This window comes from Leptonotus elevatus, chromosome 17 (genome assembly GCF_054856555.1).
Source record: "Leptonotus elevatus isolate MCC_2025b chromosome 17, RoL_Lele_1.0, whole genome shotgun sequence".
Lineage (NCBI taxonomy): Eukaryota > Metazoa > Chordata > Actinopteri > Syngnathiformes > Syngnathidae > Leptonotus > Leptonotus elevatus.
Genome location: NC_141255.1, coordinates 16,296,447 through 16,320,309, shown reverse-complemented (window position 1 = coordinate 16,320,309; position 23,863 = coordinate 16,296,447). Strand labels below are relative to the sequence as shown.

At 39.9% G+C, this 23,863-nt stretch overlaps 2 protein-coding genes across 6 annotated transcripts; one reads left to right on the top strand and one right to left on the bottom strand.

The window, feature by feature from the left end:
- Positions 1 to 580: 580 nt before the first annotated feature.
- On the bottom strand, positions 581 to 11,934 carry LOC147160195 (protein phosphatase 1H-like). Its single transcript, XM_086058314.1, has 10 exons — positions 11,393 to 11,934; positions 8,368 to 8,557; positions 7,211 to 7,582; positions 5,873 to 5,985; positions 5,713 to 5,797; positions 5,044 to 5,162; positions 3,696 to 3,759; positions 3,510 to 3,617; positions 3,276 to 3,427; positions 581 to 2,318 (listed from the first exon to the last, which is right to left on the bottom strand). The coding sequence occupies exons 1-10, from the start codon at positions 11,626 to 11,628 to the stop codon at positions 2,171 to 2,173; spliced, it is 1,587 nt and encodes a 528-aa protein (XP_085914440.1). The 5' UTR covers positions 11,629 to 11,934; the 3' UTR covers positions 581 to 2,170.
- Positions 11,345 to 23,110, top strand: il17rel (interleukin 17 receptor E-like). Of its 5 annotated transcripts, none has more exons than XM_086058315.1 (18): positions 11,345 to 11,620; positions 13,856 to 14,144; positions 14,579 to 14,606; positions 14,754 to 14,903; positions 15,007 to 15,113; positions 16,071 to 16,185; positions 16,358 to 16,402; positions 16,471 to 16,610; positions 16,725 to 16,796; positions 16,870 to 16,924; positions 18,049 to 18,212; positions 20,043 to 20,087; positions 20,292 to 20,346; positions 21,704 to 21,840; positions 21,911 to 21,964; positions 22,038 to 22,098; positions 22,353 to 22,466; positions 22,543 to 23,110. In XM_086058315.1, the coding sequence occupies exons 2-18, from the start codon at positions 14,031 to 14,033 to the stop codon at positions 22,572 to 22,574; spliced, it is 1,488 nt and encodes a 495-aa protein (XP_085914441.1). In that variant the 5' UTR covers positions 11,345 to 11,620; positions 13,856 to 14,030; the 3' UTR covers positions 22,575 to 23,110. The 5 variants fall into 5 exon arrangements, with proteins under 5 accessions (XP_085914441.1, XP_085914446.1, XP_085914442.1 ...); XM_086058320.1 differs by having other exon boundaries at positions 14,547 to 14,606; XM_086058316.1 differs by having other exon boundaries at positions 11,345 to 12,005.
- Positions 23,111 to 23,863: the final 753 nt, after the last annotated feature.

Here is a 23,863-nt window from a genome sequence, read left to right as displayed (position 1 = left end):
CTCTGTGCTGCTGGGATAAAAGTAACCCAAATTGGCCTAAATAGCCAACCCAGCACTTTGTCCCAAAGGGTCCGAGCCAATGCTGGGTTATTTATACCCAGAACTTTCAGTTGAGGATTTAGCCCAGCACGTTGGGTCAAGAATTTGATCCAATGAGGGGTAAAAACAAATCCCAAATCAGAAATGGATGACTAGGTTATCAGTATTGTTGAAAGTGAAGTATTTAATTAACATTTTCTAAGAAGATAAGTCCGCCGCCCATCTTCAACCAAATTAGCAGGGTCAATTTAATGACGCACACCTTGGGTAAAAGTAACCCATCTTCTCAAAATCTCCAGCGACGCAAGCGAGCAGGTTAAGGAAACAATCCAACATTTTTGAGTGTAGAATGCAACATGTCTTTCAATTGAAACCTATTTCACTTGAACCAAAATGGGATGCAACACTGTCATTTACACCTGTGCTGCTTTTTCGCTGTTTGGCCCAAATGTGGGACTTATTCTGTCCCAATTGTGGCATTTAAGACATTGTTTTTCTGTTAACCTACACAACAAAGAATTTACATTAGACTCACATGTAATTATCCTTTTTCTTAATTATTTTTTTTATTCATCCTACCCCTCGCAACAGTAGTGTTGCACAATTAAGTAAACATTAAAATAATGTTTTTTTTTGGACTTCTGGAGGAACCTTATACAAAAGGTACAGTCGACATTCACAAAGCAGGAAAGTCACGAGGCCACTAAAATCCCAACTCGTGGCTGTTTTTGCTATAAGTACAATAACAAAAAAAAGCACAGCTATTTCATATTACAAGTACAGCAACTTCAGAGAGGGAAGCAAACAGAATGGACACAGCCATCCTGTATTTACATCTGCCGTTACAATAATAATACACCAACCTTGAGGATGTACACACTCTGTATCAACCACTTTGACCCAACATTGAACCTGAGTTGATGTGCAGAAGTTGGGTGGCACGATGGGATGAGAAAAAAAAGAAGCAATTACATTCATCTAATGGACAGAAATGAAGGCTGAATGACAAGTCAAGCGAGGATGAACATTCAACACAAGCTCTGACGTGATATGTTTCACATCAAAGGATACAATAACAGGCTTTCAATAAATCGTTTCAATGACCCACAACAATATGAATTCTATTGAAATACATTTCTAATGGAATGTACAGGAGGAAAAATGCAGGTAGCATATAGGTTGTAACAAAAAAATTGAGGCTGAACATGGCAATGGCCTCCTCATTATTCCCTCTGCACATCTTTTAGATTCACTTGCTTTTCCCCCCTACAGTACTCATGCTGACATGTATCCTTCATTTTGGAATCAAGACAGTAAATAAACATTTGGAAATGAACGCCGCAACCACAAATAAAACTAAACAGTGACACTCAATTTAGCGATACGAGTTACAGGAATGCAAATTCCGTCTATGCAGTGGAAACATTTGATCCCGACAATGATGCATGCACAAAACAAAAGAGAGCCATTATTTTCGTTTTTTCTTTATGTACTTTTTAGGCGACACTGGTCGAATTAAAGTGCAATGGAGTCATTTTAAGTAGTGCATTCAACCAACTCAACATCTATCATGATATTCATTTTCAGGAAACTGCTTATATTTTAAACCACTATCGATTTATAGGAATTAATTTTTCAATCAATGTGCATCAATGCAAGTGATGCAAGGACACAGGATTTAATTTGTTTTTGTTTTTTTAAAGCATGACTTTTACTTGAGATCTGCTGAGACCTGGATGCTGTCATTCAGAAAGTAGATCCTTGAAAAAGCTACATTGTGGCAGAAAAAAGCCTTAGGTTCTATTTTATGGTTATTTTGTGAGCACCTAAAAAGCTAGACTATATGGACTCAATAGGGACACCTGACTTGACTTAGCCTATTAAATGTGTCCCAGAACTTTAGTCCACATTGTGTAGCTGCAGTCTCTTGGGTCATAATGCCGCTTACTTCATCAAGAGGCAATGAGGAGTCACTGTAGCCCAGTTGTGTGGCCCTAACAGGACAATGAGCTCCTGTTTGCACCACGATGTGTGTGTGTATGTGTATGTTTGTTTTGGCTGATCTCTCCAACTGAAACGTGCAAAAATGATTCAGGGGGTGAACTTTTTTTGAAAGGTCACCGTTTGCCGCTCAGGGCTGACGGTTGCCGTACATCAGCGGTATGATGAAGACAGAGATGTCATCTCCGGAGCCCAAGCGCTCGTTGGTGATCCTCCAGCCTCGATCCCTTAGCACGCCGCGCGCTCGCATCACCAAATCTTGCGCTGCCATTGTATACCTAACCATCAGAGGTAGTCAGAAAATGAGATTTTAATACTGACAACGGGCTCAGGTTATTTTCTAATTACGATTTTTTTTTTGTTTTTTTACATGTATGTATATGTGTGTATACATACTGCATATACATTTATGTATTTAATGATAAAATAGTCCATTCAGTTTTTTAAAATTGGATTTATAATTAATTCACAAATTTTGTAACAAAGTAAATGGGAAAAAAATCGTATTAAATTATATTTTCACAGCATGTTAAATAATCTTATTGACAAATTAATTTAATTATATATCATGTATATATAATTTACATGTCATTGTTTAATAAAATATATAAAATCATTAACAAATCTTCATTTTATTTTAAGTGGCTAAATCACTGAGTGTAAAAAAAAAAAGTTAGAATCTATGTAACATTTTATTTTGACGATAAAATAAGAATTTTAATTTAATAATAATTCTAAAATATAAAAAATAAAATAAGAATTTTAATTTGATTCATCCATCCATACATTATCCGAACCGCTTAAAACAATAAAAACTTGGGCGTGTATATAATTGTGTGTGTGTTTTTTTTAACAGATGAAATGTGATTATGTAGCAATATATAATAGTAATAACTTCATTATTTTCTAATTATTTATTCAGGATTTTGTGTGTGTGTGTGTGTGTGTGTACAATGAATCAACTAATATTCAAAAGGAAAAAAAATACTCATTTACTTTCGGCATGAAAATACCAAACTAATAAAATAAGTAAAAAATAAAGAGATACAGTACATACTGTACATTAATGAATTATGACTAAATAAATAATATGCATTTTAATTAACCAATTTGAGGAACAAAACTAAATTAATTGCCATACTTTGCCCACCCATGGTCAAGCTCCATCAGTTCGATACACTGGCAGCAGGGTGGCAAAAAGTGGTGCGTAAAAAAAGAAAAAAAAAAGACCCAACCTGTGAAGGTCATCTGGATCACAGTTGGCAAGGAAGGTGGAGACTGCCTCGGCGACTTCCTGGTTGGACAGGACGTCCCAGAGACCGTCGGTGCCCATCACCAGGACGTCATCTGCGCCGTGTTCGTACTGCGTCAGGTTGTACACCTTCACCTGTGTGAGCCAAACAACGTAGTCCTCTTTTATTTTGCCGCAACTCTCAATCAAATTGCAAATTTTTCCCAACAGCGCCCACCTCGGGAAGGCAGGACAGGAAGGGCTTGATGTAGATGTTGGAGTCGTGAACTTTGAGGTCGTGGTCACCAAGGCCGCGCGTCACGCCGATGGTCGCCAACACTCGAGCCTGGAAAACCAAAAACCAACCGTCGTTCCTTCAGTCTGAACTTCAAGTGTTAAGTCTGGAGTCCGGGGTTATCCTGACCTTTTTCCCTTCGCCATATATTAGCGGAAATTTCAGATCTTCGTCCTCAATGGTCTTGTACGCCCTGTTGTAAAGACGAGCAAAGATGTGAGTATTACAGGACATACTGTACAGTTGCAAGAAAGTATGTGATGACATTTCATTTTATTATCCGGATTGTCACATAAGTTTGTCATAAACTAAAAAAATTAATAAATAGGCGAGTTTAAAAAAACTCAAATCTTGTATTAAATAGTCACATTATCACATTAATGTCACATTATGTGAAAAAGTCAATATTACGAGAGGAAAAAGTTGCAAATTAACAAGAAAGTTTGACTACTGCCACAAAAACATTGTGATGATACATGAAAAAAAATTGTAAATTTGGAATGTTATAAGAATGTTTAAAGTTTTAAGAAAAATCAAATGGGGAAAACATTGCAACATTTCAAAAATTATAAGGGGAAACGTGAAAAAATTCATGATATTACAAGTAAAATGTAAAATTACTTGTGCAATATTATTAGCAAAAAAGCTGTATTATGTATTACGAGGAAAAAAGTTGCAAATTTGTGGGTTTGAATACCACAAAAAAAGGAGTCACAATGTTACAAGAAAAACATTTTTTCTTTTCTTTTCCATGCAATAATGCAATTTGCAATATTACGAGAGAAAAAATCTGTGAGAATTTTTTTTAATTCACAATATTACACACGAAAAAGGAAGTTACGTGGAAAGGTCACCAATCACCATATTCCTAAAAAGGTTTTTAACGTAACAAGTTGCAGTTTTATGAGAAAAACGGAATGTCACGAGAAACAAGTTGTTGGAACTATTGCAACAAAAAAGTTGTAATATTACGTAAAAAGTTGCAATATAAAAAAATATGTAATTAGGTGAAAAGTTGCAATATTAAAATAAAAAGGTGGTATGTGAGCAAATTTAGAATTTACGAAAGAACATTTTACTATTGGAACAAAAAAGTTGAATGCTACAAGAAAAAAAGTTACAATGCTATGAAGAAAAAGTTATATTACATAAATAAAATTTGTAATACAGCGTGAAAACAGTTACTCCGCCACCCCCATTTCTTTTACCAACATCTCTACCCTCGTCGTCACACTGATTGAACTGCAGTTGCCATATTTTTTTATATACTGTGTGCTTGTGTGGTATTACTTTAAGCAGACTGTTTGTCTGTTAACTACATTTCTGATCACAGTAAATGATCAATTTATGCAGCAATCCAGGTCATTCCAAGTAGTTTACATCCATTTTCTTGCAACTTTACACATGGCTTGTACATTTGTCACCATTGACTGTGGCACATTGGCTCGTGTGCAGAAGTGATGACGTCGTCGCCTACCATCCGTTCATGGTGAAGTCCCTGTAGAGCATCCTTTTGCCCACCTCCTTCCGCTGGACCCTCCGCGGGAACTCCAGGTGCGTGAACTCGTTCCCCAACAGGTGAGGCTGCATGAAACCCTGCGGACGCGCAAGTTGGCCAGTTGGTTTGTCATTTGCAAAAATTTTATATGCCAGCAAAGTCAAAGTTAATACGACGATAACAAGCAAGCTTAAACCATGACTGAAAACAAATTGAATCCCTCGATGAAAATAATTTCAAGCTCCTCTAAGTAATTACAGTGTTATGTTTATTTTTACATAAAAAAAACCCCATTATATTCCAAATATCAATTACAGACAAAAAAAATTCATACATATTATTCCTAGTCCAAGTCACAACACAATTTGACATGGCACTTTCAGACAATAACAATACATTAAAATAAGTTTAATTCCTTGTCCAAGCAACAAATTAATCATGTCTTTGAATTATAATTAAGGTTATGTGATATTTTACTTGGCAAACTAAGGTTGTTGTTTTTTCTAGTTGAAGCAACTCAATAACTAGAACAAATTGATCACTGATAATATTAACACAGTTTCTAATGTTTGTTTTTGCTATTACAAGACAAACTCCTATTTCTTCATTAAAAATAAATCAATAAAAAAATACAAAACTGGTCTGTACCAGAAACTGTAGCCTCTGTCGCTCAGATTCTGGCGTAAATTCTGTCGACATTGGAACGATGTCATTATTCCTGATAATGATGGCCCTGTCAAAGCAACCCAAAATACAAACGTTAGGTGGAAACGTTGAAATGCAAAATGCGATCATCATACCCACAGACCTGCTGTCGCCTGCATTGCCAACATACAGCTTCCCCAGCATGTAGACCACTATGAGAGCTGTGCATCCTCCTGAGATGTTGTATCCCTGCTTCTCCCTCTCGATCTGTGCATCCTGCACATACAAAGACAGTGGATATTTTCACTACGATTGATATTAGAGGGGATTAAAATTTAAGTATGTCCGAGGGACATAAATATGGAAGAGTTGAACCTCTTCACTTTGTGCTTAATGTATCAAAATAGTTGTCAATTTATCATCTAAATTGGTGTTGATTAATTGATCAAAATACTTGTCAATGTTATCCAAATTGTTTTTAATTTGCTATGAAAATACTTGATTAATTTGGTAATCAATTGTTGATAAATTTATCAAAATAGCTGTCAATTCATTTATTATAAGAACAGTTGATTAATTTATCAAAATACTTGTCAATGAATTTATTATCAAAATAGTTTTCAATTTACTATCAAAATACTTGATTCATTTGGTAATCAATTAGTTGTTGATTAATTTATCAAAATCGTCAACTTATTATCATTTATCATTATTGTGGCGGCCGTGGCTCAGGGTTTAGAGACGGTCGTTCAGTAACCAGAAGGTCGGCTGTTCGATCCCCGCTCTTCTGAAGTCATGTGTCGTTGTGTCCTTGGGCAAGGCACTTCACACACATCGCCTCCAGTGCTACTCACACTGGTGTATGGAAGGTGCGAATGTTTGGTGGTGGTCGGCGGGACCGTAGGCGCACGCTGGCAGCCACGCTTCCGTCAGCCTGCCCCAGGGCAGCTGTGGCTACTTAAGTAGCTTACCGCCACCACAGCGTGAATGTGTGAGTGCATGAATAATGTCTCCATTCATCTGTAAAGTGTCTGAGTGTCTAGAAAAGCGCTGTATAAATCCAATCCATTATTATTATTATCAGAATACTTGTTAATTTGATAATCAATTATTTGTTGACTAATTTACAAAAATAGTTGTCAATTATTATGAATATAGTTTGTCTATTAATTTGATAATCAATTAGTTGGTGATTAATTCATCAAAAATAATTGTCAATTCACTACAAAATAGCTGTAAATTTTCTGAAATATTTGTCTATTTACTATCAAAATAGTTGATTAATTTGATTATTATTAGTTGTCGATTAATTTACCAAAATAGTTGTCAATTTATTATGAAAATAGTTGTCAGCAAATGTAATACTTGATTACCTGTTGACGAATCAATTATGAAACTAGCTGATGAAATAGATAATGAATTAGTTGCCCAATTTGAATGGACCGCGCGGTGAGTTAACGGAGCCCTGTGGCTTCCCACAGGGCTCCGTTAACTCGCCTACCATCTCTTTGAAGGCGTTCTCCACCGCTCCGATCACCAAGCTCTCATGCTGGATCTTCTTCTCGGTGAAGAAGCGCGGGGGTGGCGGCGTGCTGCTGGGTGAGGCCGGAGCCCCGGCCGCACCCCGCAGCGACGCCGCCCTCGTCAGGGAGCGCTGGTGGGAGCCCGGCGTGTTGCCCTGCAGGTAGGGGTTGCCGTCGGGCTCCTCGCCCAAGATGGTGGGCGGCAGGGAGGCCAGGTTGTGCAGGATCTCGATGACGGCCTGCAGCTGACAGGCGATGTGGTGCTGGAGCAGGCGGGAGGCCACCACGGCGGCGCCAGAACCGGCATGGCCGTCAAACATGGCCCAGTAGTGGAACACTAGCCCCTCGTCCTGGAATTGTAAAATGGTGTCCATCAGTATAGTATGAAAAAATTCTGCCTTTCAAAGACAATATACTGTAACTCAGTTGCTACGGATCTCAAGCATAGAAAATTGTTCACAAAGCAAAAGGGTGTAAATTTTATTTGAATCTTATTTGTTACCTTTTTTTTAATTCTGTTCTTGTTAAACTGTTAAGACTCTAAACTAATATATAACTAATATATGTTATGGTGTCCCTCAGGGCTCAATTCTCAGTACAATGCTTTGCAGCACGGTGGGTGCCTGGTTAGCACATCCGCCTCCCAGTCCGTGGCTTCGGCCTTCCTGGGTGGAGTTTGCAAGTTCTCCCCGTGCTTGCGTGGGTTTTCTCAAGGTTACTCCGGTTTCCTCCCACATTCCAAAGACATGCATGGCAGGCTAATTGTACACTCCAAATTGTCCATAGGTGTGATTGTGATTGTGAGTGTGGATGGTTGTTCGTCTCTGTGTGCCCTGCGATTGGCTGGCAACTAGTTCAGGATGTACCCCACCTACTGCCCGAAGCCACCTGGGATAGGCTCCAGCGCCCCCCGCGACCCTTGTGAGGACAAGCGGTTAAGAAAATGGATGGATGGATGGATTAATTAACCAAATATTTTATTAAATAAATGCAATCTAATTTAATGGTACCAAAAACATACAGTAAATCAACTAACCAATTATGTACTGAAATAAGTGAGTACAAATAAATTAAAAATTGAAAAATAAATAAAAAAACAAGCTGCAGTAATGCGTGCGTACATGCATGGCCATACCTCGCCAAGCTTGTTGTGCTCCAAGCGCAGTCCGGGGCCTTCGCCGTTGGGCAGGGAGTTGCGTCTCTTGGCCGTGGGGGTCTTGCTGGGCGTCATTGGGGGGCAGTAGCTCATGGGCCGCCTTCTCACCACCACCACCTCGCAGCATGCCTGGTCCTCGTTCAGAGCGCTCTTTCCAGCATTTATCACTCTGGAGGAAGACGGGATGCATTCGGAAGGTTGCTGTGACAAACTTATCAGCTGCCTGCTCAGGTTGTAAACTTTCAACACGTTTATATTATGCGCTCTTCAAACTGCTGGGTCAAAAGAAACCCAAATTGGGTGAAATTGCCAATTTAGGGCGGGGTCCAAATGGGACCGAACCAATGCTGGGTTATTTCTATCCAACGGATGAAGTTGAAAAAAGAGGAGAACTGTGACATCAAAGTGAGCCCCGTTGCCTATCAGACATCTCTGGAGGGTGTGTGAGAGAAATTAGCATGACTATTTTTAGAGCCCCGACTGTGGGTTGTTTAGTGCTCGGCAGCATCACTGACTCACAGATGCATGGTGCTGATTGTGACAGTATATGCGCGATTATATAATGTCAACACATTGTTTCAATTCCAAGCCTCAATCGTGATTACTGTCAAACCTGAACTGATCCATTACACGCATTTTTGGTTGACGGCATTCAATTCATTTATCTGGAAACGGATTTCCTCACAAAGAAACACTTTTGCTTTTCTTCCCATTTGGCATTAAGACCTAATTTTCTTCTTTTTTTTGAGAGAGAGAGCTCATTATTGTTCATTCTGTAATTTTACCGATTCGACATGTCATCATCATTGCTCTCTCTCTCTCTTTTTTAATTGTTTTTAAAACTTTTTATTCATTTTGTATGTGTGTGAGTATGTGCGTGCGAGTGTGTACTCATTAATTCACCTAAAACCTATTAAAAATCCCATACCGTTCATCTAAACCGAATACTTCAGAATCCAGCTCGAGTCATGAGGTTGTCAGGAGACCCGAGGAAGGATCAAAGAAAGGAAAGTGAAATCCAGCACCGACCAGGCATCACCTACTATCCACCGGGTTACCAGTCTTTCACCAACCCCAGAAACATCTAAATTCCAACAAATTAGGGAGACCTCAAGAGACCAAAGGAGAGACTGAGGAAAGGAAGGAAGGATGGATGAAGCAGAGTGAGATCCACAGACATCAGCTTCCACCGATTCAACGACCAGAGGAAGAAGCAGATTGTGTTTGAATTTCGATAGATGCTGGTGTGGTGGATCTGGCATGCATGAAAACCTCCACCAAAGAGGGGAGCCGTCAACCCCGGCCAGGACAGAACAAGCACAACCCCCGGGCCCAGCAGGGGCCACCGGCCGGAGAGCAAACCTAGGAGCCAGGAGCGCCCCCCAACACGGCCCGCGCCCCCAGCCCAACGCAGCAGAACGGGGCACGGCAGGCCCGCCAGGCACCCCACCGGAGCAGGTGAGATGGAGCAGAGGGAAATGATATCCCCCCCGCTCTGGTCCACCTGCCTCCCAGACGTGTCAGTGAGTGTATGTGGTGCATTCAATAAAAAAATGTGTGTGGTGGCGCAGCGGGGATACGGATGGGGGACCGCAGCACTACTTAATACTGCGGTCTGCCCCAACCGATGCCCCCCCCTCTTCCCCCCAGTTGTGGGGTGCATTAAAATTGGAGGGGAGTTGTAGGGCGAAGACGGTGTCTCCACCCTACACCCCCTTCCCCCCCAAAGTGTGTGTTATGTGCCCTATGTGTCTATTAACAAAGTGTATTGTGCAACACTAGTGCAGTGAGTTAAGAGGAGCGACCAGTGGGGCCCTTCCCAACCGGGCGGGGGCAGAAGGCGCACTCGCCCACCAAACCCCCACCCACCCCACCGGAACACCTGGATACTGGGGCCGCCCGAGGTGCCAGGAGGCCCACCGGATCGGGACAGGCACAACACCCCCACCCGGCCCCCGGAGCCCCGAGACCCGGGCCATGGATGGCCTAAGTCCTAAGTGTCACAAATATCTGCCTGACACGTGCCGGATCAGCAGACGTGGCCTTGGAACAGAATACAATAGGTCCTTAATTTTTACTTAATGTGCTCATATTTTCAATTATTTTTGCTTATTAATTCGTTTTCGCTCCTTTTTGCAAAAATGTTAGTTAAACTTGGTAAAGTAGAACTGAAATAATGTGTCCCCTTAACTAACTAAACCTGAAAACACCACTTAAAAAAGCGGGGTCAAAAATATAACTGGACCAATAACTTGAGTCAAGTTTACTTAACTCTGGGTGGTTTTGCATAAAAGAACCCAAGGTTTTGGGTTCTTTTGTACAAAAGAGGGTTACATTGTACAAAACAACCCAGGTTAGCGGGTCGATCCAATTTTTTGATGAAATTTGGGTTGGTTTTGACCCAGCAGCAAAGCCATGACTAATCAATAAACGAGTGTTTAATTTAGTGCGTTTGTTTTATTTATTTTATTTTTACAAACAATGAAATGACTGCTGCTATCTTTCTGTTAAGGAATGCATTATTCACAAACATTTGACCCCTTGACCAACTTAACATTAACAGTAAAAAGAACATTACGATAAGCAATTATTTTTGATGTTTCTCACAACTATGAGAAATATGTTTGATGTGCCAGGAGTTTAATTAAGAGTAAAATGCCTGGAGAATCAACTCTTGCTCATATGAGACAAAATAATGACGTGTGACAAACAGTGTAAGCCTGTACTTCGGAGGGGGAAAAAAATTGTTCCTTGTGATTTCGGAAATAAATAGAAAATTGTGACCGACTGTTTTGCGTTGTATTTCCAAGGTACTTGGCCAGTTTTAATGCAACATGCACGCCAATGACGTGCAGCGGGGGTGAAGGGTTACGTTTAGGAGCTCACAACAGGTGCAATTCAGAGCCCCGTAAAGGTCTGCGCATGCGCTCCATCGAAATGATTGTTGCGAGCATGCACCCCCAAACCTAAAAAGACCCCTTTGGGAGGGGCGGCGGGGACTTACTCAGCGTATCCGGTGGCCCACGGTAATCTCCTGGACTCCTTCAGGATGAGGATGGGCCGGGCGATGTGGTCCGCGGAGCACTCGATTTCATCCGGGGACAGTCCGAGGAACTCCGGCCTCATATAGGGGAATTTGAGCGGCAGGTCCGAGCCGGGGCTGCCACCTCCGCCGGAGCCGCCGCCGGCCATGAATCCACCCATGAAGCCAGCCACGGCGGACTTGACCCGGGTGAGCATGTTGGTGGTGCGTCGCGGCGGGGTATCCGGCGGCCGGTGCGCGGCGCCGCGGCTCCCTTTCCCCGGATTGCCCCCCAGCTCGGCCGTGCTGCTCGACGACAGGGCTCGACTGGAGAGGCCGCGCGGTCGCTACGTCGGTCAATGCCGCATCGATGGCGGGGCGTGCGAGGGCGGCTCTTACCGGAGCACGCGGAGATGAATAGCGGCTAGGATGGCTTAGGCAAAACCGGGCGCACCTCCATAGAGAGCCGTGGACAACATCCCGGCGTCGGGAACGCGGAATTAGCGGGTCACGTGACGGCTCCGTAAACCCACGCTGCAAGAAATGCACCCTCCCTCTGCTTTCATTTACGTCATTTGTCAATACACGTACACCCGTACGTGTAATTGCTATTTCATTAAAAATGTATACATTGTGGACCAAAAAAGGAGATGTACCTTGACGGTTTATTCTCGCGTAGGTCTTCAAGTCGTTGGTTGGATTTCAAACTCTATTGTTTGGGTTTGAAATAACTTGGTTAACGTTTCAAATTAGGGTTCAATGTTTATGTGTTAAAAGTGGCTGTGAGTGTGAACTTTAATTTCCTTCATTCATTTCCTCTTCCACTCCTTCCTAATTACATTTTCCCGTTAATATCAACTTTATTTTCATGTCCTTCCTTCCTTTGATTTAACTCCAGGGTGAACCCCCCCCCCCCCACACACACACACACACATACCTTTGATTAATGTATTTCAAACAGTTTTAAATCATGTTTTTTCCCTTTTCATTTTTATTATTATTTTTAAATAACTTCATCACGCTAAATGTTTTCAAAGTTTGCTGTCTAATGTTTTAACATTGCCAATCTATGTTATTTTAGTACATTTTGTAACCAACTTTTGTTTTCTCTTTTTTTTGCTTTGAATGTTAACTACTGTTTGTTGATGCTTATAGGTGTTGCCTTTCCTTGTGTAAATCACATTGAGTTGCCTTATGTATGAAATGTGTTATACAAATAACCTTGCCTTGCCTTGCCTTGGCTTTACCATCCTCATATCCTACTTCCTTCACTTGCTCCTTCCTTCTAACATCCTCCCACTATCCATCTTTCCACCCCTCCCTTCCATTCAGCCTTACATCCTTCATTTTTCCTACCCTGATTTCAGATAATTTTGTGCAGGAACAACATACCTTGTATATACTAACATTTATAATGGGATATTATGATTCATTTTATGTGCAGCTAACTTGCAAAACAGACAACATTTAATTCGTTCGTTTTCTTTTAGCGACACACACAAAGCCAAAGCAGCTTGTTTTGTGTGGCATTTTTTGCAGCGTGCAGAGGATGAGCACTTTACAGCAGCTGACAGCAGGTTGAGGATAAATCCTCCTCGTAGATGCTGCATAGAGATGCAACCGACATCCGAGTGCGTTATGCAGTGGAAACACTTTGACTGACAATCTAAGCAAATTCCGCAGTTAGCACCCAATTCTTAAATATAAAAGATAACATTTAACATGCCGCTCAATACTGGAAATTGAAATATTGTCCACAAAAATACCTTGAAAAATTAGGCGGTTTCTCATTCATAGTTGTCATTTCATAATGGATAAAAACATGTATTTACCAAGACCTCACGTGAGGTTTACTGTGATGATGTAATTTTAACGGAATTCTGTAATACACCTCGCATCCTGACAGAGAGCGCCATTTACACGTCACCTCCTGTCAGTTATCAGTTGAAAGAAATGATGCCAAGTAGTGATAATCTGTGATAAATCATGAGCAGTAAAAAGCTCCAGGGTAAAAAAATAAATAAATCACACCCTGTCATTCCCAGAAATGTTCATGCACTGATTTGAACTGCAGTCCATGTTTTGTTGAAGTATTTCCTTTTGTTGTGCTGTATTCCTATATAAGTGTCAGCACAGCGTCCGGTACATGAAATGATTACATGTCCATGGTTTAATCCTTATTGTGTAGGCTACCTGAAGTAAAATATTTGTTGTGTGAACAGAAAGTTGTATTATGTGCAATATCAATATGTATAATGAGTTTTAGTGGGAATCAGTATCATCTAATAAATGGTGTATTTTGCCACATTTGAATACATTTTTTAGACGTTTTTGCTGAACAGTGGGAGAAACACACTTTAGATTGTTGTGTTTTGTCGTACATACACATGATCACACTTCCCTATTTGTTGCTAAAAAAAGAATACCTATTGTTTTGCTTTCCAGAAACAGATGCACAAGTCATCCTTCAAGCTCCACCCCCACGATAAAGACGTTTACCACCAAGTTTGTGGGCCATCACATCACCAGTGGATGACGTCAGCATCCCACGTTACACAAATAAGAGCGGGAGCCACGTAAAAACAGGTTCAAAGAAGAATAATTTGTCGTTGTGGAGACGATGATCCTGTGGGCCGCCTTGCTGATGTGCCACTCGGGTTTTGGACTCTATGGAGCTGCTGGACAACACATGGAGGCTGAAAGGATAGAGACATGCGGCACCAAGTGTTCTCAGGTAAACAAATAATAAAAAATAAATAAAAGCATCCTCTTCATTCAATTCAGGCTAGATTTATTTTAGACTCAAATTTAAAGGTGTGATGTTTTTACTTAGTTTTATGTTAAATCAGTGAACGGACTAAACAGACAAGTCATGAATGGACTTTGCGTGTGTGCTTCTTTATTTCTTGAGCAATGAAACTTGTTTTGGCCTTTTAAAATCCGTGTTTGAAATCAGCACCATGCTCAGAGGACGACCAGTGTACACCCACCTTATTTGATTATCATGATAGTAATAAAAAACGTCTCACATAACAAAAACTAAAGTGAATTAAATCATTGCTGTATAATATATTGAATTATTTCTTATGGACATTAAGTTATTCTATTATGTTCTGTAATTTCCTTTTATTTTTAGGTTTGACTAATCGTGACCTCTTCTTCTCGCAGGGCCTTCAATGCAAGAGCAGGCCAGTTTGTGAGTGCAGACACACACTCACACACTCTCCTAAGTGCTTTTAAGTAGTGTTACGACAAAACTTGTCTCATAAAACAGGAACTGCACATGTAATGATGGAGGAAGTAACCTTTTCTACCTTGTTAATAATGACCTTCTTTGTTCCAGATTTTCTTCCTCCTCCGTGCCAGAAGCCTGCCGACTGGCTCGACGCCGCCTTAGTTTTCCGCAACCTCAGCTTTTCCACCGCCATGATGTGTGAGGGGAGGCAGAAATGCTCCCTGCAGCTTCGGATCAAGACCGCTGTACACCTTACCAGTGCGTCACAGTGCTTTTACTGTCAATGATGTCTCGGATCTGAATCGGCTGCGTACAATTGTGCAGCTTTACAATGACACGCATGAATGCTTTCAATCGTCAGAGTCCATCCACGGCGTGTCTGTTTGTTCCGAGACGCCGGGAATGCTGCGGAAGTGCCGAATCATTAGCATCTCCAGGGCGTCCAGGCGGAAAATGGAGGGGATGCAGGTACAAGTCCAATCATTCGGACCCAATCAAATGTTGCAGCACACAAACAAATCCAAATGTTACAAAAAGTGGATACACACGTTAATTGTTTAATAGATTTACATTAAATTGACAAGTTTGAGCTTGTCAGCCATCCTCAAATTCAATCTTTCATCCAATATTCTGGGTTAAAATAATTAACCTAACCATAAGTTAAAAATTTTGGGTTGTCAGGCGATTAACATCTTTAATTGTAATTAATCATATGACTTCAATAGTTAACTAATGATTAATCACAAATTTTCTATCTGTCCTAAATGTACAATAAAATGTACAATAAAATCATTTTTCTCAAGTTTTCATACTCTTTTTAACATAAAATTGGGGGAAAAATATTAAACTAATAGAAATATGGCTGCATCTTTTAGTAACAGTAATTTCATAATAATTCATAAAATTTAGTTAAAATTAAAAAGGTGTACTCTACTATAAAAAAACAAGTGCGTTATTGATTTTTGTTGAGGTCATTTTTCTGCCACTAGATGGCATAATTGCATTTGCAAGACGTTGGTGACAGCTCAGTGCATTATTCTTTTTATATTAAGAGATTTCTAATCTTTACCATGAAGTAACTTCTTGAAATTCTGCACATTTTAAAATTGTAAAATACAACTTGACCCCAGTCTTCACAAATATATGCGTTATTATTACATTTATTACTGCTAAATCTACTCAAAATCCAATACTACCCAGTGAGTGGGTTAGGAAAGCAAACCAGCATTTTTATTTATTTATTTATTTTTTTAGGCCAGGTTGCGTTATTTAGATAGCACATTTCATAAATAAGGCAACTAATACTGAAAAGCATTTACAACAACTAACAACATTGAAAAGTAAAACGGAGAAAATAAAAGAATCACTGTTCTCAACCACCTGGAAGGGGCTTTCCCCTCTCATCATGGCATTATGTCATTCTAGGTGGAGTTGGAGAACGACTGTGTTGACGTTTACCCACGGCAGCAAGTGAGAGTAACCGTGACGACGCTCCCGAGCTACTGTGGCATAACTCGGAGTGGGACCTACGTAGCTCCAGGTACTCCTGTGCGCATCTTATGCAGAACTCACACTCATGTGACGAGCAGGAAGCCGCCGATGCTCTTGTTTTGCGCAGCTTATTAAGCAAGTTTCTGTGAATCCTGTTATGATTCATGTCCACTGAATTACATGCGTCCTCCGTGATCATGCTTTGATCTGTCTCATGCCAGACTGCTCATGGAAGGATCTGAGAAGAAACGTACCCGAATGCATCAGTGAGTACACCTACAAATGTCATATGTGCCTTTTGTCACCCCCGCTCGACACTAACAATGTCTAGCAGCTGGTAGGATATGGCCTGAGGTCAACCTGGACAGAAAGGAGGTGCGCGTCAGCGTGAGCGACACGCTGCACGGTCAAGACTACCAAGTGCGACTGTGCCACAAGGATTTCATCTGCACCAGCACGGGCGCTAACGCTCTAGTAAGGCTCTGGACAACAATCGGGAATATACACAACATGGGATGATAACATATAGACGTTATAGACATTTCCCATTTGCCCATTAGAAATCATAATCTTTTGTTGCCCATCCAGATCAAGAAGGAGGAACCCAAAAAGAGTGTTGTTCTCTCTTTCTCCAGACCTTTGCCATGCCTGTGCATCGAGGTAAACCCACCAGCCAATAGTTTCCATGTGGGAGTCACCTCATGCTCATTGATACGTTTCCAATCCTCCACAGGGCTGGTCCACGGTTATCGACGCCACCAGGGTGCAAGTCTGCCCTTTCAGAGACAGTGAGTCACTTTCATTGACATTTACTCGACCGTACATTCCAGACCCACCCGCAGTTGGCCATTCATTATACAGAGGCCAGATACAAATACGTAAAGAGATGCTTTAAACAAATGTTTTAATCATATCAAGAATGTGATTGGCAGCTCATAGACAATACTGTACAGTATTGTTAAGTGCTGTGAGTGGTAAATACTAGTTGGCAATAATGTAACAAGTATGGTACTTGTTTTTTAAACCTCCTGTTTTTCTGATTTTTTTGAAAATGTTTTTGTGTGAATATTTTTTTTCTGAATTATTTCCTTGTTTTTCGGAATAATCTTTTTTGCCTTTTTTTCGGACAAATTTCCCCCCTGTTTTAAAAAAATATATATGTTTTTCTTTTTCCGAGTACTTTACTTCTGTTTTTCTGAATATTTTTCCTGTTTTTCAGATTTTTTTTCTGTTTTCAGAATATATATATATTTTAATGACAAAAAAAATCAGTATGAATAGAAAAAAAACATTTAAAATAATTACACACAAAAAAAGAACAAAACTCCCCCAAAATGAGTCAGAAAAACAAAAAAAATTTCTTCAAGTACACTTCCGTAGTTCAGTTTTTTGTTTTTTTAAACCAAGGCAAGACGTCTTATTTATGCATCACGTTTCATACACAAAGGTAACCAAGTCAATATTTAAAAACATCCACAAACAAAAGAGTTAGACATTTAATAGCGAAGTAAAGAAATACAAATTTGAAAAATACTTATCATTTGGGAAAAAAGCTGCATTTTCAAAACATTTACAACTGGGGCTGACTTCTGTTGGCAGCTTATTCCATTTTGCGTGCAGCATAACAGCTAAATGTCGTTTCACCATTTTTACTTTGAATTCTGAGCTCCACTAATTAACTCCAATACATTTTCATTTCATCTTTTAGAACTGTTAGTTTTCCAACATTTGTTTAGGTGCAGTTTTTAATGTGAAATGCATCTAAATCATCTTAGTACAACCCCCCACCCCCACCTCCCCTAAATTTAGGCCTAGTGTTAATGTTCAAACTGGTCTTACAATCATATCAACCGCGGACTTGCGGAACACGACTCCAACAAACCCTGAGCTTGCTTATCATGTGCCCATGCAGGCATGGAGGAGATGTGGCACGGGATCCATTTCGACCTGCTGCAGGAGACGCTTTGGTGGGAAGCTGCCTGTCCGCTCTCGGCACAGGTGGCGCTATGCCAGAAGGGGGAGAATGGCGGCTGCTTTGATCTGGAGCGAGCCCGGCAAAATATAAGCAGAGGAAAGGTAACAGAAACGTGCTGAGTCATCAACACATTCACATTCGTTCGTTCATTCATTGTAAATTGGTGATGACTCATGAATTTATGACACTGTTGTGACATGTTTTATCCAGCTGAGTCATGATGTTGCCAGTATGACTGTTCATTTTTTATACGCGCCGTCAGTTTCGATTGTTATCAATTCCAGCAGGGCTGAAGATGGGGTGGGGGGGGGGGGGGGGGTTAAATTAATGCCGATCTCATTTAAATTTACTCACTCAGTGTGAAATCTGGGCCAGTTGAGTTGAACAAAAAAAAAATAATTGTATGAATGGTAACAGGTGCCATCTAGTGGAAGATAATTTAATTGTTCTGCCTGTCACTAAAAGTTACTGGCACAGATTGGAGGGGAAGTTGCATTCTTTGTACACAGAAATGTAAGTAAATGTTTTGTGATACATATCCATCAAGAAAAATGCAATCATTACCTATATCTATTGAACACCTGGATATAGTATGGAATTATACAGTGACTGGATGGTCAAGTTTGTATTCATGAATACAAACTTGCATCTAGAAATGTTACAAATAACACTCTAAACAACACAATAAGTTAACTATAGTATTAATATCAGTTGCCGCTTTTCAAAGTACATCACAATAATTACAATAATTATAAACAACGACTCAATTTACCCCCAAAAATGAATACACATGGGTGAGAACAGATTAATCAATAAACTTATTTTAAAATGATCTGATGGTACAGAACTGGGACATCGTATAAAGCAGTGGTCCTCAACCCTGGTCCTCGGGGACCGTTATCCAACCTGTTTTCCATGTCTCCCGCAGCCAACACAGGTGATTCATATCATCAGATAATTAGCAAGCTCTGGAGAAGCCTGATAACGATTCCCACCTGTGTTGGCTGTAGGAGACATGGAAAACAGGCTGGATACCGGTCCCCGAGGACCAGGGTTGAGGACCACTGGTAAAGTACAGTGACAGCAACATAAACAGTGCATATGATGACTTTCTAAAGAATATTACAAGAGTATTACATGATAAAAATTGCCCTATTAAAAAAAATCAATAATGGATGAGAACGGGTTAACAAAATGCCTGTTAAAAAAAAACTGAGAATATAAAGAAGAAAACAATGTATTTCCTGCAAATATTCAAAATTAAGGAGATAATTAAATTTCAAAATGAGGATCGTACGAGTTTCTGTGTTTGTAACTGTGGAGTCAAACTATGTTATAGTTTAAATGGGGGCATTGAAACAGTGTACAAATATAATTCAATTTAAGAAGAGGTATAAAGGGAAGTTTTTCAATATATGCAGGAATGTGTTGTGATCATCACAAAGTGATTACTGGTTAATCAATTCGGTATTGATTTTGCATTGGGTTGTACATTTGGTCTTACCTTTTTTTTGTATGGCATGAAAAAAACCCCCATGACTATCAGTTACATTAATAATTACTTGCAATTACTTTATATATTGTAAGGTAAAGATGAGTCCAGTAAATGACTGCATCGATTATAACAACGAGGAGTTATGAATATTAAGAGCTGGAAGTCGGATATGTAACCAAGTGACAGTAGTTGGGAATCAAAGGTGTACTATTGCAAAATCCAGCTCACGCACTTGAACGCGTGTTCTAATCTAACCCGCTGCAATTCAAGTTGTAAACACTCTTAAGGGGGAATTTCTCCGTAAATCACTTGGGACTCAAGTCAAACAAAACGTAATGTACTGACGCACGAAGTCCAAAATGCCTTAGCGGCCGGAGCACTTTTTCCACGGAATGTTTGGTACAACTCACAAACAATATAAAATGTTGCTTTTCAGATTGCATTCGCAAAAGTTGATCCTCACCCTCAGCTGTGCATGAAGGTAACCACTCTTTATTTTAGTTTTGGGGACATTTTTGAACATGAACTTAGTCCTACAAAGTAATGGGGGTGGGGGATATGCAAATATAATATAAATCCTATTTAAAAATAAAATACAAAATACTTAAAAAAAAGATAGAAAACAAAGTCAAGATTTTCAAATATTATCTAAGTGTTAAAAAATACCCTATTTATTTATTTTTAGTTCACTGTGAGCAACCAGTCTTGGATCAGGTGTCCTTTTGTCAGCAGATTCCAAGGTACGAGTTTTTCACAATAATAAAATGTCTTGCTATTTAGTAGGTGTTGGGGAAAATTCCCTTCAAGCAAATATACGATATAAACTCTGTTTAATGGTAAACTAGACTAGTTGTTGCCATGGATTTCGTACAATTTTTCTTTATTATGTTTTTTTGGAAACTACTTATTGCTTTGGCGCCATCTTGTGGCATCTTGATGCTAAGAAACTGTCAAAGTGAGTTGATGAGCTTTGTCCGTAGTACGGAGCCCCTCTGGTGCCAGGGTATGAAACAAACAAAAACAATTTTGCTAATCGTTTGCTAACAGTTTAGTAATCTGTACCCACAGTTTAGTAATCTGTTCCCACAGTTTAGCAATCTGTTCCCACAGTTTAGCAATCTGTACCCACAGTTTAGCAATCTGTACCCACAGTTTAGAAATCTTTACCCACAGTTTAGCAATCTGTTCCCACAGTTTAGCAATCTGTACCCACAGTTTAGCAATCTGTACCCACAGTTTAGCAATCTGTACCCACAGTTTAGTAATCTGTACCCACAGTTTAGCAATCTGTACCCACAGTTTAGCAATCTGTTCCCACATTTTAGCAATCTGTTCCCACAGTTTAGTCATATGTTCTCGCAGTTTACTAATCTGTTCCCACAGTTTAGCAATCTGTACCCACAGTTTAGCAATCTGTTCCCACATTTTAGCAATCTGTTCCCGCAGTTTACTAATCTGTTCCCGCAGTTTAGCCATCTGTTCCCACAGTTTAGCAATCCGTACCAACAGTTTAGTATTCTGTTCCCACAGTTTAGCAATCTGTACCCACAGTTTAGTAATTTGTACCCACAGTTTACTAATCTGTTCCCACAGTTTAGCAATGTGTTCCCACAGTTTAACAATCTCCACCCACTGTTTAGTATCCTGTTTCTACAGTTTACCAATCTGTTCCCACAGTTTAGTCATCTGTTCTAATCTGTTCCCTCAATTTTCTAATCTGTCTCCGCAGTTTACTAATCTGTACCCACAGTTTGCTAATCTACCCACGGTTTAGCACGTCAATAAGAAACAAAGAAACACTCGAATATATAGATACAAGTTTAATTTATTTGAAAACTGGAGTAGTATTGAGTGTGAAACAGGCGAGACACTCCAAACTAAACTGTGGGTACAGATAAGCAAAATAAAAAATAATTCATACCCTGGCATCAGAGGGGCTCTGTAGCTTTTGGTAGCATGTCAAGGAAATTCTAAACCTTTCTAACTATATTTTTCAGTGCACTATATGGGAGTGAATAATGCAACTCATGTGCACAATAATGTGCCAGACTAATGAGTCCTGACAAATAAATTTCAATATTTTATTGTTATTTGAAGTATGGGATGTGACCTTGGCACAACAAGAGCTGAAGCTGACGTCGCAGGTCAACGCCACTTTCTACGTTGATGTTTGTACGCCATCCCAAGACTCTGCTGTCTGCGGTGCTACGGGGACCCACACAACTGTGCATGTGGTATGTATTGACGTCGGCATCTTTACATTGTAACTACAAGAAACCATGGCAACTGTGATGTCTCCATCAGGGGGCGCACTCATCCATTGGCTTGAATTTGACAGACGTTCACGCTTGTCTTCATGTGAGTTTTTATCATTCTAAATGTTCATCAGTTGGTCAAGAAGAGATTTTAAAGCATGTTTGTGCTCGCATAGGTGAGGAGGATCGATGTGAAGTACGCCGCCACAATCCTTCGCTGTTTCACCGGACCACCCAGTAAGGATTTTGCAGCACCCCAAAAACTAGCACCAATTCAATTACTTTTTGTTTTTTAATACTTCCCAATGGTGGGGATTTTTGTCAGGTTTTTCCATTTGTTGAAATATTTCAGTCTCTATTCTGCTAACATCAAATTGTGCCTTTTGGGTCTTTTGTGGTCTCTTTGGGCCCGTTACAACGCATGAAAACTACCAGTACTACATTGAATCACGCAATTTGAGTAAAATAGGTTTCATCCCTTTTTTTTGTAGGTCATGCGTTGCCTCTTCTCGCCACGCAAGCCCCTTGGAAATCCGTCCCGCTCTGTCTTTTCCTCGCCACAGTCGTCGTCGGCGTCAGCTTGGCGTTTCTTGTTATGATCACAGGTAAAGTGCAGAGCGGGGAGGCGAACCTTATCTTCTCATCAGTCCGTGAATTTCATCTTCTGTTTTCCTCTTTTAGTTTATCAGAAGAGAAAGGACACAATGATTTAATGCAATGGAAAAGCCAACAAGTAAATCAAGTCTTCCACTTCAACATCATCTTGTTCCTATCACTTAATTTTTCTTTTCTTTTTTTTCTGGCCGATTCCACTCTTGTTTATGACTCTCTTTTTTTGCAGATGAACAATAATAAAGTGAAATTTCCTTGCACTTGTTTTGGTTGTTCCAATTGCTGACAAGTGAACACTCCAAATGAACGCAGACCTCTTTAAAATGTCCCATCAGCACTCGTAAGCTCATATTTGGGGCCACTGAGTTTGTGTCAAGTCTGTTGTGAGCTTCTGCTTAGTCACAGGTTTTTTTTCCATGTGTGTGCGTGTCTTCACTTGTTTTTATTGATGGATTTATTTTTTTTAGCATGAGTTGGCTCTTCCCGTTCAAAGTCTGCATGTTTCTGAATGTCCCAGTGTATGTTTTTGTGTGTGTTTCGTATCCAAATGGCTCCACAGCACAGTTCTAATTTGGAGTTCAATTTTCTTCAAATCATCTTTTGCCACTGAAATAAATGGAAATACCACAAGTCCGGAGTTTTTGCAACATTTATTGATGAACTTTTCTATGATTGAAATCTTTGATTCAATAATTTTTTATGACATAATCAAGAAAAAAGAAATTTGTGATGTAAAAAAAAAAAAGACCAGGATTAATCATTTAAAAAAAAAATTCACCATTAATGTGACCTGTACAAAAAAAAATATATATATATATATATATTCAGGAAGGGAATTAAACATAAACAACAGAGATGTGGTAGCATAAGTGTGCACACCCAGTCAAACTGGGGTAATGGCACACACCTGCCGCCATCAAAGTGCCTCTGAACAGGGGTGTGTAGACTTTTGACATCAATTGTAAACCTAAAAACATTTGACTTCAAATAAGAGAACACAAGGCCTGCACATGATCAACCAGGAAGATCTTGCTACTTTGAAACTTTTGCTTTGCCAGATGCTCTCTGAAAACACGCCGCAAGCATCCGGTGACTCAAACAATAAAAAAACAAAACAATGTACTCTTTTGTAACAAGTATTAAATGTCAAAAGAGCTTCCTTAAACAGTGTATGTACAGCATGACACTTCCTTATGAAATGCCAGTTATAGTTTCTGTCAGTTTGCATTGAGGAGGAAATAAAACTGACATTTTATCATGTGGGATTCCCACCAACTCGCAGTACGTCACACGCAGGCCATAGTCCACTTTGACGAGTCAGGTGATACTCTTCTTATTCAAGGTGACAAAGCAAAACACAATAATATGGGTTATTATATAAGTGGACTTA

Excerpts from the sequence above, each read along its gene's own strand:
- LOC147160195 (XM_086058314.1), bottom strand. The coding sequence starts at position 11,628 with ATGCTCACCCGGGTCAAGTCCGCCGTGGCTGGCTTCATGGGTGGATTC. Across the intron at positions 5,798-5,872 it reads GGCAATGCAGGCGACAGCAG|GGCCATCATTATCAGGAATA; the intron begins GTCTGTGGGTAT and ends TTGCTTTGACAG. Across the intron at positions 3,760-5,043 it reads GACTTCACCATGAACGGATG|GGCGTACAAGACCATTGAGG; the intron begins GTAGGCGACGAC and ends TCTTTACAACAG.
- il17rel (XM_086058315.1), top strand. The coding sequence starts at position 14,031 with ATGATCCTGTGGGCCGCCTTGCTGATGTGCCACTCGGGTTTTGGACTC. Across the intron at positions 14,145-14,578 it reads GCGGCACCAAGTGTTCTCAG|GGCCTTCAATGCAAGAGCAG; the intron begins GTAAACAAATAA and ends TTCTTCTCGCAG. Across the intron at positions 21,841-21,910 it reads CCCACACAACTGTGCATGTG|GGGGCGCACTCATCCATTGG; the intron begins GTATGTATTGAC and ends TGTCTCCATCAG.